Source organism: Orbicella franksi, chromosome 2 (assembly GCF_964199315.1).
Source record: "Orbicella franksi chromosome 2, jaOrbFran1.1, whole genome shotgun sequence".
NCBI classification, from domain to species: domain Eukaryota; kingdom Metazoa; phylum Cnidaria; class Anthozoa; order Scleractinia; family Merulinidae; genus Orbicella; species Orbicella franksi.
The window spans coordinates 22,397,624-22,413,233 of NC_138146.1; the positions used below are offsets into that span (position 1 = coordinate 22,397,624).

General features: G+C 38.2%; 2 protein-coding genes and 1 pseudogene across 7 annotated transcripts in view; 2 read left to right on the plus strand and 1 right to left on the minus strand.

Annotated features, from left to right (window-relative positions):
- The window catches only part of LOC145478694 (nucleoporin Nup37-like), a 9,973-nt gene extending 4,662 nt beyond the window's left edge, over nt 1-5,311 (plus strand). For all 5 annotated transcript variants that reach the window (XM_081456801.1, XM_081456802.1, XM_081456800.1 and 2 more), the window contains 6 exons: nt 1,036-1,187; nt 1,599-1,708; nt 2,317-2,498; nt 2,811-2,861; nt 3,503-3,587; nt 4,342-5,311. In XM_081456801.1, the coding sequence (XP_081312927.1) occupies nt 1,036-1,187; nt 1,599-1,708; nt 2,317-2,498; nt 2,811-2,861; nt 3,503-3,587; nt 4,342-4,455 (694 nt within the window). In that variant the 3' untranslated portion in view covers nt 4,456-5,311. The remainder of the gene's footprint in view (nt 1-1,035; nt 1,188-1,598; nt 1,709-2,316; nt 2,499-2,810; nt 2,862-3,502; nt 3,588-4,341) is intronic.
- A 5-nt stretch (nt 5,312-5,316) lies between these two features.
- LOC145478693 (ELAV-like protein 2 pseudogene) lies at nt 5,317-8,180 on the minus strand (annotated as a pseudogene). The gene is made up of 2 exons (XR_014048311.1): nt 8,106-8,180; nt 5,317-7,662 (listed from the first exon to the last, which is right to left on the minus strand). The product of XR_014048311.1 is annotated as an ELAV-like protein 2 pseudogene (transcript).
- A 53-nt stretch (nt 8,181-8,233) lies between these two features.
- LOC145478691 (germ cell-less protein-like 1) lies at nt 8,234-15,539 on the plus strand. Its single transcript, XM_081456795.1, has 9 exons — nt 8,234-8,470; nt 9,222-9,307; nt 9,939-9,976; nt 11,020-11,116; nt 11,482-11,579; nt 11,698-11,876; nt 12,517-12,833; nt 14,199-14,335; nt 14,946-15,539. The coding sequence occupies exons 1-9, from the start codon at nt 8,361-8,363 to the stop codon at nt 15,270-15,272; spliced, it is 1,389 nt and encodes a 462-aa protein (XP_081312921.1). The 5' UTR covers nt 8,234-8,360; the 3' UTR covers nt 15,273-15,539.
- Nucleotides 15,540-15,610: the final 71 nt, after the last annotated feature.

Genomic DNA, 15,610 nt, shown 5'->3' on the forward strand with positions numbered 1-15,610 from the left:
CGATTCTCAACCATTGGTTACGCCCTGTTCATTAGGTTGCAGGGAAATTATGAATAAGAAACTAGAAGGACCTTGTAGGACATTTTAAATGGTTTGCTGTGAGCAATGCCTCCTCCCTTCTGGGGGGTGGGGTACTCCCAGAAAAATTGGGTGGTTCCCAAAACCCTTACCCTATTTAAGACCAAAATCTGTGATTTATTAAAGACCTGACCCCTAAATCAATATCAGTCCTTTCTTCAGCCCTGTCTTATAAATTAGTTCTTTAATTCAGACCAATATTAAAGACATTGCAAAGGTTTTCGTGTTGATGGTTTTCGTGATAAATGATGAAAAAGTAGCTTCTTCTAAAAAAACATGCCTAATTCAAGACAAGAGTACAAAAACCATATTCTATGTAACACCAGAATGACCAGAATTAATGCCATGTTTCTTACCGGCAAAAACATCATACCCAATGCCCCCCCCCCCTGCTCCCCCCCTCTCCCGCCTTTCTCCCTGAGAGCAATGGAATAAATTAAACAAAAGTTGATTAAATTTTGTACCTTGGCATTTGCATCCTAAATTAATTTTATTAAAAGAATGAAAGCTTTCTACATACAGGCGTACACTTTTCTTAAAATTCTAAGCTGCTAAAGATCACGCGTGTGACATTTCTGACCCCTTGGATGGCCATCATCTTAAGAGTGGAATGATGTTTAGTGTGTAACGTGGACTCAAGTCAAAGAAGTTCACATTACCAGAGCTTATCCTGGCTCTTGTTGGATGAAATTGTTAGGTGAACCTGATCTCTTGATCCAAAATCTAATGCATTAGTCATTGAGCCACTGCATCTCCTCTGTAGAAGAATTTAATAGTTAAATTTCCTTGAATGATAAGTTTTGTTTCCTTGTTCCTCCTTTACCTTAGATAGAAACGGAGAGATTTTAATTCAGTCTGTTTTAGTTGAGACCAATCATAATGTAATCGTGGGATCTTTTTTACATTTTGAAAGTTATTAATTTTAATAAATTCATTTTTTGCTGGAATTTATATTAGGTTTTGTACGGCTGGAGATGACAGAAAGCTTCGCTATTTTGTATCTGATGGTAGGAGTTCATCATCAGTAACAGTTTTGGAAGGACATCTAAGTTACATCAATGACTGTGTCATTGAACCAATTTCTGGTCTTGATGTTGCTAGTGTCAGTGGTGAGTATTAATCTTATCTAGTAAACAAGTTTTTGTTTTAAGTAGATCTATGACAATGAGCTAAAACACTAATTGGCTTAAATGTCTCATTCTTCATGTTGCTGTTGACATCTGCTTCCCATTGACTCATGTTAATTTTGTTTTCTTATCACCTCCTTTTCTATTTTTCTCTTGAATGAAATGAATTTTTCACCTTATCAAATGATAATTTCTTGGAGACCTCTATAAAGGGGCCACTTGCCCATTTTCTAGGGGTGGCCACTTAGTAAAAGCTTGTGCTTGTACTGCACTTCAACTTTAAATTCATGAAGAGTTATTTAGACTCCAGAAAATTAATTTAATAGAAAATCATACAAGCAAAAATAATAATAATTTATTATAACTCTCAGTTACTATGATTTTGATTTCTAGATGATCATACTTGTCGTTTATGGGATCTGGAGACTGGAACACAAAAAACTTCCATTCCTCTTGGCTCAGCAGGAGTTAGTGTTAAGTGGAATCCCAGTGAACCAAACAAGGTTTGGCAAATAAAGTAAAATATTAACTTGTGTGCAGTACCCTGAAAAACACTTCTGCTGTAAATTAGAAAAGTTAATTAATTATTAATAGACTCAAAGCCACAAATTAAATTAAATCCAATTGATCATCATAGACTAGATGCTGAAAATACTTCTGTAGTTTTCTGGCTGTTGTTTATGAGGGAACTATATCTCTTAGCTTGTCTTTGACTGCATATTTTTTTCCTTCCCAACTACATTGTAAGACATATTATATACATTGTAACCTAAATTTGTTATTCCACTCCCAAGAGAGCACTACAGTAACAGATATCTTAAATTTCATAGCATCTTCAACTGTTTGTTTTGTGCTACAGAATTTAAAAAGCTTTTCAAGATGGTGCACATATCTCTCTAGTTGCATCTAATTCTCAGCTCTGTATATGAGATGTGCCTGCAAGGATCAATCATATCTTCAAAACAAGAAGTCTATGATGTTTCATTGTCAAATTACAACTTGCATGATTTGTGGCAGACATATCTCACAGAGAGAACTGGGCATAAGTATCTCCCATCACAGATGAGTGGAGCCCTGTGTTCTACAATTTATTGTATATCATTTCCAACAGCTTATGGTAGCAGAAAAGAATGGAATTATAAGATTTTATGACCTGGTCAGTCAACAACCCATCATGTCACTCAGTGCTGGACAAGTGCCCCTGATCTCAGCCGACTGGTGTAAAACTAATGCGTTAAAAGTTGGCGCAGTTGCTAGTGATGACTGGCTTATATGGGATATGTCCAAATCAAGGTATGTAACCCTTAAGTTTGTTCCAGATAATATCCATACCCCTCCCCTGAAAGGTGTTTTGGTATTAACCTTCCCATACCTCTCGAAAAATTTTGGCTTTTGATACCCCCTTCCGCTGGTAAATTGTAATAACCTTCCTTGGGGTGGTTATGGATAATTTCTGGAACTGCACATTATTGAGGAAATCATCAGTTATTATTGAATTTATAATATTCATATCTTCAATAGCTTGGGTTGAGGTTTGTTGTTTGACAGTCACAGTATTGTTGGGTGAGGATGTAATTTCAATCCATGCTCTGATTTGCTTTACAGTTTACCCGAGGTTACAGACCAGGCTCATTCAAAAGGAGTGTGCAAATTTAGGTAACTCAATGATACCTTCAGGGGTTTCATAAGGGTTAGGTACCAGGCAAATTGACCAGCTGTAAGGATAATTTTGCCCACCTCGTTTGACTATCTAGAGGAAAATGTTTTCGTATAAAGAAATTCAGGTCAAATAGTTTTGCCTGCCTGTGAAAACCAGTTGCTCTGCTGCTGAAAACATATATTTAATGGAACCCCTGAATCTGTTCAGTGTAAATATTTTCATTAAGACGCTGGCTGGTATTTTTCTTGCTCTGTCACCGAGCTAAATCCTAATCTGATAGAACATTATTGGAATGATGAACATAAAACACTCTACATCACACAAAGCTTCTTGAGTCTCTACCCTAGAATCACATTCTTACAAGCTATGAAATGGTGTTAACTGTGCATAAATGGTCGGGATGTACATGTGCAGACCCCCACCAGTTTCCACTATTTTCAGAAATCTGTTAGTTTTTTCAGAACGACCCAGAAACCCTGGAAAGGGTTTTAGGGAGTTGAAATCCAAAACATTTCTTGGCAGAGCATGGCCCCAGACTCTTGGCACCTCTTGTTTTGGAAACTGATCGCCATTCATCCTTGATCTGTGCCTGATGTATTTACCAGTAGGCAACTTTAGCTTGTTTTCTATTATGCAGGTGGTCAAATGTTCACGAGAATTTTTTTGCCACAACTGGTCGTCCTGGGAACTACATCAATGTCTACCACATGGAACACCGCAAGGTTAGTTAAATTAATAATTTACATGTTTGCTAAGTGCCTATAGCTAACAGTGTGTACAATTTTGTACCACATTGTAGCTACATGTGTTTGACTACAGTCATACTGTCAAAATGTTAAGTACTGCCTAAGTGATGAGCAGTACATTTCAGCATTATCAAATACCAAAAACAAAATACAGAACATCACTTTTTTGAACTTGGCTATCTCAAACCCTAAATTATCTTCCCTTGATTATACTTCTCAGTTATTTACCAGTGGCGGATATAGGGGAGGGGCCCAGGGGTCCCCCCCCCCCCTTTATTTTGGGTAAAAAAAATTGTAGAGGGAAGAAAAGCTGGCAGGGCAACCAAAAATAACTGGGCCCCCACCTTAGCTCAAGGTCTGGATCCACCACTGTGTACTCTATTAGCTATCTCAAACTACCACTATTTTCAGTTCCCTGGGGTTTCAAGATCAGCTGTCACTATACTCACTTTAGATACACAACTCAAAGAAGAGCATATTTATTTTATAACACCATGTTTAGATTACCAGTAATAAGTCATCCAGGAATATTATGAAGAAGGCTTCTAAAATGAGAAAACAATTTTCTTTTGTACAGTCCAATTCATGAGTCTGTGAAAAAAGTGTTCCTTTTTATCACATTTCACAGATCAGACTGCCAAAATACCGGGGTAATACAAGTCATGTTTTGAGTTGACAACCCTGTAGCTGAGCAAAGAACTCAGTATTCACTTTGTCTTTTTTTGGACAGATGCCTGTCTCATGTCAGATGCAGACTGGAGGAGGTCTTTCTTGGCACCCTTCACTGCCCGTGTGTGCAACAGGTGGAGGAAACAAGGTTCACTTGTGGTTCTTAGAAGTGTAACAAGGCATGGATTTATCACCAAGGAGAAGAGAAACAAACATTATCAGTGTACAGTTATCTGTAAAGATCAACCATTTTAGTGACATGCCTCCCTCTAATATATCTCAGTTAGAGCATGGCTGTTTGATCTGCTATGGAAAGGGAATGTTACACTGTATACCTTGGCTGTTCTTTTCAGGAATTACTATTCATGAAGCAAATTTACAAGGAATTTCTCTTTTAAAATATTATTGACCAAGATCCTGTGTTGACCATACTTGTTCATTCAGCATGAGTGGATATTGAACGGTCGAGTATTTGCCTGTTTATGGTCCTTGACTGCATCCCAGTCTAAACACATACAGAAAAGAATTTGGCCAATATCCAGCCATCTTGACCTCACGCTTAGTCAATAGCCTATATACATGTTTTCCATGAGACAAACATTGACGAATACTAGATATTTTTATCACTGCACACCACATTAATTATTTCTGTTGGACAAAATGTTTGATATGGTCACTGTAATCACTTAGCATAACCCACTGACTATTAGGTAGATGTGTGACCTGATGGGATACACAGGAACTCTAACATTATTGAGACATGTTATTGGGAACTGGGCAAACTTTGAATGGCTGAGAATAAATTTTTATATTTGATGAAGTTCCTGAGATATGTATGTTTTTTTTGTTTTGTTTCATTGATGGATGAGTCCCTAGGTTATGCTAAAACAGTTAAATGGCTTCCTTGGTTTCTATCAAAATTTGAAAACTGGGTCTGTTGGAACCCTTTTCATACAGTGCAGGCATATGATATTTAAAAGAAGTGATATGTAACTAATCAAAGTAATACATTTCTTGCAAACACCATCAAGTCTGATTTCAAGGCATTGGGTGGAAAGTGGAAACATTTTCTTTTCTCTCTGATGACTCAACTTTTCCTAATTTTTTGGCTGAAAGACCATGTTCTCTTTTTGTAGATTGAAATATAAGACCAACATGTTTGGAAGAACTTATTCTTTAAAACCTGTGCTTAAAGCTGAAGTTGTTCTAAAAAAAAGCTACCACATCCTTTCAGTTTCTATAACTGCTCCTTAATATTCCTTTTACTACTTGTAATCATAGCTTAACAAACAATGTAAAGAAGACTGAAACTTTTGAAGTTTTGTTTCAGGTAAGACATCACAAAATGTAAACATTTTGCAACTACTTACAGGAAGTAAATTCAAAGTTTCAAAACAACTGCCATTATGGATGTAAAGCGGTCAAAGCTTTATGCTTCATTCTTTCTCATATCACTTGATGAAACAACTTTGCAGCTGTAGAAATCAATAAAGCTGTTGGAAAAAGAATTTGAAAGGCCTCAAAGATAAGTTATGTTGTTCGTAACGAATAACATTGATTCGCTTTCCATCAAGTGAGACTTATGTTTATAAACATTAGGATGCTGAGACTGTGCAGTACGGACTGGAAATTATCTTTAAATGTACACATTTATCGAATATAAAAAAATGTGGTTGCTTTCTGGCATCTGTTGAATAGTTATGTCCCAAAAAATGGTTAGATTTTTAATTGTGGATTTGTACCCATACTTACTAATGACACTGCTCTGTCAACACTATGTTTTCTTGTTCTCAGCTTTAGTAAGAAATATTAACTGCATTAATACATTTTAATAAGAGGTGAGCTATCCATTAGATCCAGGGGAACCTAATTGGAGGTCTATCAACACAGATATATGAATTACTGGTAGGTAAACTGAGACTACACCTCTACAATCATGATGAATGGGTTTAAAATACATGAAGTGGTCTGCAATACACACATGCCAAGGGGTAAACAAACATTCTGGAGAAGGATAAATATACTACTAACACAAATTGTCTCCTTGTGGAAAATCAGCAGATTTCCATTTCATAATCTGTTGACATGTCCACTGAGTGGGTGAAAGAAAACAAGGTTCTCATAAACAAGCAGGCTGATACGTTTGTTTCCATTTTTGTGTGTAACATGCACGTGAGCAGACCAAGCCAGATGAAAAGCACTAACTAACAAATGGCAAAATTCTTTTTGATGACAAATAAAAGTATGCAGTGTATCACATCAGCCACTTGCGAGGTTTCAACTACATTTTTGGAGTTTTAAGTTTAACTTGCAAAGGGCGTTGACCATACATCATTCCATTCAATGCAAGGATAGCAGCTTGAGCTTGTGCCATTGAAGCCATAGTAACAAAGCAAAATCCTTTACATTGTGACTTTTCCCAATCCCACATGACATTTATTTTCCTTATTTCACCATAAGGTGAAAATAGTTCATACACTGCAGCTTCTGTTGCCTTCGCCCCAATGTTATAAACAAACAGAGTGTAGCCGTCACCAGTTCCTGGGGAGGTTATCTGGTTAAACCCTGATGCTGGTGGAATCTGGGGTCCTCCCATCATTGGGTTGAATCGGTTTGCACGGCGATTCATCATGGCTTGGGCCATTGGCCCAACTGCACCTGGTGGATGTAGATTAAAACTGGGTCGTTGAGGCCCAGCAGCTACAGTTGGAGGCTTTAACTTGGTAGTGTTGTCATCAGCAAAACGGACATACATGATTTCTGTGGTTCCAGAAGGCATGGTGTTATTGAGGGCATTGATGGCAGCTTCAGCTTCTGACTTCAGATTGTAAAGAACAAACCCAACGCCTTTGGAGGCGCCTGATATTTTATCAGTGAGGATCTTGACGTTGATTATATTGCCATAAGGGATGAAAAGCACCTTCAGGTCATCAACTGTCCAGCTTTTTGGAACATTACGGACATACAAGTTTGCTCCCTTGATTCTCTCTCCCCCTTTCCTTGACAGAGCAACCTTCAAGAACTTGTTTTCTATCTGATGACCATCAAGTCTCTGAATTGCCAGCTGTGCATGCTCAGGTGTAAAATACTCCACAAACCCAAAGCCATAGCTGTAGCCTGAGGATTTGTGTCGGCAGATCTTGCAGCTTTTGGTTGGGCCGACACTCTGAAACAGTGCTTTAAATTCTGCATCAGTGTAGTGTTGTGGTATGTAATTGATGATCAAGTTAGTCTTGTTGTCAGATTCATCGTCGTTGCTTCCTACAGCTGCCATAGTGGAACAAAATTTAAACAAGGGATACAAATATCACGCTTATCACAAGAGTCAGAAGTATCAACGTGGTAGAAAACAATTTCTGGCACTTTTGGCTTTAAAAACTTTCTGGATAAAAAAAAAAACAAACAAAAATCACAAGTCAGCTCTAGCATAAATAACACCATGCTAAACAAAAATAAAACGACCAAGTATAACTTCGCACAAGCTACCAAGCTGTCGCTTTCATTAACCAAAGCTTACGCTTAGATTTATGTTATACGAATCAAAAACAAGAAATCTTGAGATAGCTAGTGCGCCACATTACTAAAATGTTACAATAAACTGAAAGTTTTGTAACGGTGTATTGTCAATAAGACAAACGTGTACCTATAAAGGCTAGATCTGTCAGCCAGTTCAAAGTTTACATTCAGTGAAGCGAGCTTGTATTGACTTACCATGGTTTAATCATATATTTAAGCATTTAAATTCACCCTAAAAAGGTTCACTTTAACAATTTTATGATCATCAACGCTTCTTCTGGCTTTTCAATCTTTATTTCTATCACTCACCTTCTTAGAAAGGGTTTGGCGTGATCACAAAATATAAATTTTTGTCAGTTTTCACTGCATGAAGTGAAGTCGCCATATGCAAATTACCCATACCCCTTTGCTGCTTATTACAGCTCCTAGTCCCGCGCGGCATTGTGGGATGGTAAACAGTCATGGCTGCTAGTGTAAAGTGGATTTTGAAGGTACACATTGCAGGGTCGTCTAGTATATCTTACTAAACGTGAGAGAGTTTGGAGGCTTGGTGCACTCTGTACAATGGGTTCCACGATATCAACAGTAAGTGGAAAAAGGAAGCATTCTGAGTGCGAGGATGAAGAAGGAAGCCAAACTGAAGAAGACGATGCCGTCGTTGATGTTGTAAAGAGGTACGTGAAGGCAATTTTTAAATGTTTTAAGCTTGAACTCACATATCATTTTAACCTTTGAAATTATCTCCTTATCAGTAAATCACTCTTAATCTAAGCTTTTCTTGCTGTCAAAAAAATCTTCATAATTTTCGACAAGAGACACATAATTCCAGCAATGTGTATGTAACTGGCTCAACCGAAACTACTTGTCTATGGCAATATATCAAAGAACGAAATTGGTTTGTAATGGGTCAACGTTTCCAAGGCGGAAAATATTGTTTGCACTTGAGCAGAATTGACTAAAAACTCTAACTCTCGAAATTGTGGACCATTATCTTTCCCTGAAAGACCTGCCCATTCTTGTTCCCAGAGTCGCCATGGCCGCTTGCACACTTATGATGTACATACACTTGTATGGCATGTCGCCAAAGGGCAGCTCTTGGGATAAAAATCCAACCTGTCCAGTGTGAGAGATTTGAATTTCATACCATAGGAAAACTTTCAGCTGCCTACAGGTTATCACAGCTGGGAAGGGTGTGTGTGTGTGTGTGTGTGTGTGTGTGTGTGTGTGTGTGTGTGTGTGTGTGTGTGGGGGGGGGGGGTGGTGGGAGAGACACATAGACATGATCCATGTGTGGGTGTATTGTGCCTGGTGGTTCACCTCAATTTCAATTTTTTCCGTGACCTTCTGGGAGTTAAGATGGGCTGACTGTGTTTTACTTATTTACAATATTGAATGTGTGAGTTGTTTTTGGTTGATATTTTCTAGGAAAAGGTTGAAGGGCACCTGTGATTATATTTATCAGACACTCTTTCTTGATGGAGAGGGAAATGATGTGACAATAGAGGCCCTTGGTTAGTAACCACCTCCTAGCAAATAGATATGTTATTTCATGTGTGTTCATTGGTATTCACAAGTAGCCTAACAGCTCAGGGAGGACTTGAAATGGCCAGGACGTTTGGAAGTCATAGGTTCAAATAATGTGCTCTGACTGAAAAATCAGTGTTTCTGAATTTAAAGAACTTGGCTAGACTTATTCCCTAGAATGGTGGTAGAACAGGGATGTCATTTGTGGCTAATATAGCCCAGGATTGATCCTTTTAACATTATAACCTGAGCCCTGATTTCTCTACTTAGATACTGGTGGAGTACGCAAAAAAACAGACTGTGTATCCTATCGACTATTTCCATCATTCCCTTCTCAACTAGTGCCTACTTTTTGTTTATGGTAAAATATGTAAAAACTAAACCTTCTGCTAGCCGGGGATTCTTTCAATAATTTTTTATGTTTGTTCAATATTTTTGTATTGTTATTGCAGGTGTAATGTCCCTATTTAGCATTGCCTCTTAAGTACTGTTATACATTGTAACTACCTTTGCACAAGTGCTTATAATGGTCTTTTAATGTTGGGATAATGGCTGTAGACTTACCTAGAACATTCTGAGTATATGCATTAAAATACATTTTTTTACGGTCCTTTTTAGGAAAAGAATGGAAGCTTCACAGAATCTACATGTGCCAGGTACAGTGAAGATGTTGGTAAATATGGGTTATTGACCAAGCGCAAGGTTAAGATGGCTGGATATTGGCCAAGTTCTTCTTTTTGTGTGTGATGGACAGAGACAGAGTCAAAGTCCATAAACTCACAAGTAAAACGGCCAATATCCAGCCATCTTGACTGAACAAGCTTAGTCAATAAAGGATTTAGTATATGGATTTTGGGGAATTTTTTCTTGTGGCACACAGCAGGTAGTCCCAAATGGGCAAGATAACCCGCTCGGGTAGCCAATCACAGCAAAGGATTTGGTTCATCTTGCTCACCCATGGAACGAGCCACATAATAATTTAGTTATTATTGTTCTTCTCAGTCAGATAAGTGCTGATTTTCCTGTCCAGTATTTTACCATCTAAACAAGTGTTCAACTGCATGTATATACAGCACTGTAGAACGAAATGGTTGGATTCTTTTTTTAAAATAAAATTTTCAAGTTGTACGAGTGATCTGAAGCATCGAGTCACGCTTTTCTTCATGCACGTTGGGAAATACATTTTCTACAAGTCAGAAAATAAAACAGATGTAGATTCTGATTAGAAAGGAAGCCACATCAGCCTTAGCTGGTTTTCAGGTGGGTCCTCTATCCTAGTTGAATTGGAATTTAGAGATGTTGCTTTTTGTGAAGGGAGGAAAACCGGAGAACCGGAGAAAAACCCTTGAAGCAAGGCGAAAACCAATAACAAACTCAAGAACCCACGTATGCTACCATGCCAGAATCAAACCTGGGCCACATGAGTGCTCTCTGTGCTGTACCATCCCTGCTCCCCTGATCTTAAAAAGGGGGATATGTCATTATTCATACCAAAACACCTGCCATCTGTAATATATAAAATGTTAGGATTATATGTGCATAAATCTCTCCAACAATTAAACTCCTTAATTATCTGCCATAAACTGTGGACTGTTAAGTTGAATCAGATTTACTTTAAAAACAGTTGTGTAACTTTAAAGATATTACATGTAACTTTAAAAGTTGTTTCCAGTTTGACCTTAACATTGTTTGATTGCAGTCAGAGTATTTTCAAAGCATGTTCAATGGATCGTGGAAGGAGTCTAAAGAAGAGCATATAACCTTGGAGATTCCAGATGAAAACATTGATGTTGAAGGTAAGGAAAGTCTTTAAGATCATTTGTATTTCAATATCAAACATGAGAGACAGTGTTTCATCGGGATATCCAAACACCAAGAAGAGAGTTGAAAATATGGTGCACAGTGGAGTATTTTGGATGAAATTCAAGGTGTTTGGATAGCTGATGAAACACTGTCTCAAACATTTAATATATCTTCTCAATCGAAACAAAAACTGAGGAGTAAACAGAGAAGTAAAATCGTCAAAATCTATGCTAACTAAGACCGGGTATCCAAACCTCCTTCACGGTTGTGATTTTCTTTGTTTTAACTTGATGAATTATTAATGAGTTTGAGAAACCAGATTCTTTACCAACTATGTCTAGTCATTATCTCTTTGCAGCACTGAATACAGCATTTGGTTCTTTGTACTGTGATGAAGTGGCGGTCACACCAGCTACAGTTGTACCTATCTTAGCTGCAGCACACTTGCTACAGCTGGTGAGAATTTAGAACAGTGTGGCTTCTTGAATTCATAAAGCATTGTTTTTAGGCATGGATATTTTCTGGAACAACACAAATTTTAACAAGAAATCTTTTCAACCTGTCTTGTTTGTAGGAAGGTTTGTGTCAGCAGTGTACTGAAGCAATGATGGAGACAATAAACAAAACAACAGTGTGTACATACTATGCTGCAGCCACACAATACTGTGAGGATCAGTTACAAACCAAGTGTGTAGAGTGGCTTGAAAGGAGAGTCACTTCTGAGACGTCTGTGACCCTCCTGAAAGACATCAGGTGAGTACAGACTGTGGTACAAACTACTTATGGACACTGAACTCAATCCACTGGACTTCATCCACATCCTTGCCAATGCTTATAATTCAACTCTATTAGTCATCGTAGGAAGAATTCAGGAGTTTAACAATGTCAGGCCCTAGTTGTTTAAAAGGTGGATAATGCTATCCACCAGATAAATCGCTATCCAGTGGATAAATGTTGACAAAACAAACAGTACTGTGTTTTTCACTGGATAGTGATTTATTTGGTTGATAGCGTTATCCACCTTTCAAACAACCGGGGCCAGAAAGTCAGACGTTTGACTAAGAATTGTTAACATATTTCCAGCAACAGATTGCAAACTGTAGTCCAAACTACATGTACTTAATTAGTCAGGCCCATTGGATATTTATCAGCAATAGCCTCGCTGCAACACTCTATATCGTAAGGACATTAACCTCTTTTAGTCTTGGGCCTCATTAATTGACAAAACTTTAAGTGCTTTAAAATTCTTTCTGGCAGTCGGCGCTTCTGGTTAGCCAGGTTCACAAGCTCGATTTCAATGGCGCAGAAACAAATTTAACTAGGAGACCCTAGATTATTTTATCTTTTAAACTGGAGAAAAATAAAATATAATAATTTCCCCTTTTGTTTGTAGCATTGAGCTGATGAGTCAAGTGATAAATTCTCAAGGGTTATTTGTGATGCAGATTGAGGTAGATGTTTATAACTTGCTGAAGATGTGGGTGTATGTACGACTTCACCCTGACTGTGCAGGAAGCTGGAAAGATGTACGAGAACAAGCCAATGCATACTTTAGTTCGAGGGCGTCTGATTACTCTGCTATGAATTGTTTTCTGGAGACTGATGAGGGCAAGGTGTTTATACCTGCCTTTAGATCTATAAGACTTCACCATGTTGTCAATGACCTGCGTTCGATTCAGCTTCTGGACACAGACAGGATTATTCCCCAAGGTATCCATTACTCTTTTTGTTGGCATATAACGATATATAAAATAACAGATCATAAAATTTAGAAAACGCTTTCTAAGAAAGCGCGTAATTCTACAAGCCGTACTTGTATATAAACAATAGAACATTCCTGTCGACGCCCTGCCGAAATCGCCCGCAGAAATTTTATTCTAAAATGCAAATATTAGCCCGAGAACAAAGTTCGAGGGCTTAATGTATGTAGTCCTTTAGAACATAGATTTTAAAGGGCAGCTATCAGCCCATACACTCGAGACATAAATGATATTCTGTCTGTATTGTCTAACGCTAAATTTTCCCGTTGCGGCGGGAAAAATTGAAACGAATTGAACGAATTGAAACAAAATGAATTTCTTCATAGAAACTTCCAACCGCTGGGAAGTTAAAACGATTAAGCTTTTCTCCACAATCTTGAAACCTTTACGCCGGCTTGGTGTTATACTGTACCGTTATACCGTTGTTTTCGGGACAATTTTAAGCCTAGAAATTACTTGTTCACGCTATCTTTCAACTGAAATCCATGTGACAGAACCGTAAATTCTTTTTGCCTTCACCTAAAAAAAAACTACAGGAGAAAGCTGCGTTTCATGAGCTACTTCGCCGAGCGGGCCATCACTGTCGCCTGATAGTTGCTAGCCTGCGTTGCAGGCGTATTACGGGGAAGGGGTAGGGGTCCTCCTCCAAATCCCGAACGCCTGTTACGCTGGCTAGATAGTTACCCGGTGGCATATTATCACCTGATAGTACCCGGGCGAGATCGTACCACGTGATCAGTTGTAGCCAATGACGACAAGGGAAAATTTAGCGGTGAAATTTGGAAAACTCAGTAGTAAAGAACTACAGCTGTACTAGCACTAGCTGTTGAAGTGGGAAGGGCGCGAACAAAGAGAATTTACATTTCAAATAATGAAAATATGCGAGTTATTTTTCTTTCAGTTTCTTAAAGCGTTTTCTAAAAGAAATAGAAATTATTTCCGTGTTTTTGTCGAGTTATAGAAACAAGAGTTTAATTCTGTGGGAACGATAGATGCTGTGGAAACACGAGCTGCTGTTTCTTTAATACTCATTACAAACACGGAAAATATTTTCTCTTTCTTTACATAGTAAATGCTATTTTAATGGCTTGTATGAATGTATGTCCTTGCAAAACTGATGGGATTCAAAAACAAGTTTGAAATCTTGCCAGGTTAAGAGAATCGTACAGTAGACCTGCCTTCCAAAGTCTAAATGCCGCCTCTCAGGCTCTGTGTTAAGAAATGTTTAATTTATGATTTCTTGCATTTTCACATGTCCCTGTTGAGTTTTGGCCAAAGGTTCTAGAATGTTTCATCAGTGTTTGTTTATTTTCAGATTGGCTGCATCCTGTGTACAAAACACAGTGGGCTGCCATGTTATCAATGTCCCAAAATCGGGACCCTGGCCCGTCAGCCGAGAAATTCGGAAGAGATGCAATAAGATGTGGAAGGATATTGGAAAGAAGTTCATCGGTGAGTTGTTGTCGTGCCTGGCAAAGCACTTACAAACATGTTCAAACTAAATTCAGTAGAGGTAAGGGTTTTCACTGCCCGGTGGTTCAATTTTATATGCCTTGCTTACTTAATTGAATATACCAAAGATCTTAAATTTGAACTGCGGAGAAATACGCAAAGGCATGGATGATCATTACAGTTATATACACAACTTAAGAGTTTCAAACTTAAGTTTAAATCAAACTTGAACAGGATTCGAACCCATGACCTCTGCAATACTGTTCAGACAGTGCTCAACCAATTGAGCTGTCAAACCAGCTGGGAGCTGGTACGTTTTGAGATTCTGGTCGTTGCTGAGGCTCATGTACTAGTGGTAACAGGGTGGTGATGGGTAATTCATAGTCTTTAGAGGTCAAGCAAGGTAGGAGGGCTTAATTTCAGGTCAATATTTAGTTAAAGAACACTTCCCCTTGTAGTCTTTTTCCTTATCTATAAAGCTACCTCCTTTATTGCGACCAAAACCGTGACAACCGAATTTCACACCCTGTCTTCTTGTCACTTGCCGAAAATTAACGTTCACCAAGAGGTTTAGACTACATTTTATATTCCTTCTGCTCTACATTTACAGTATTGCTGGCGATGGACAGGATTCTCTTATGGCATTGACGTCATTATGACGTTCAGCCCCAAGACAAAGCAACTGTCACTCAGACGGAACACTTACACACATCCGGTCAGCGGTGCAGTTTGTCTTCATCAACAGAGGAACCTTTTAGTTCAAGTGTCTGCAGCAGCATTCGACGTCAAGGGATGTACAAGCTATTACAAGTGTTCTGGACTTTTAGATATGACGCTAGACCCGGATGAAGAAAAGGTTGTCTTGCAACTCGACCGGTCAGTGGTTTTCCCCCTGAGTATCAGTGTGCACATGGCGCTAGTTTCCGCCAATAGCTGAAGAGTATCCTGGAGCCGCGCCAACTGTTATTCGTCATGAAGAAACTATTTGTCCAAATTTATCTTCTTGCACTAAAGAAGTTTGGACGAGTTAAAAAGAAGAAGATATGAATAAGTAGAATTTATTTTCTGTATTGAAAATAAATGTGTATTTTGTACAAGTTCGGTTTGGAAACCAATAGCTGACTTCAACATTATTTGTATTAAATGTAAATGAAGTATAAGTATTGCTTGTGAAGGATAAAAAAGTGTAAGATAATTATTCAAATACACGTCTCTCTTAAGTAATTTTATGAAACTCAGAAAGACGTGAAAATCGAGTAAATAATGAAAATGGTA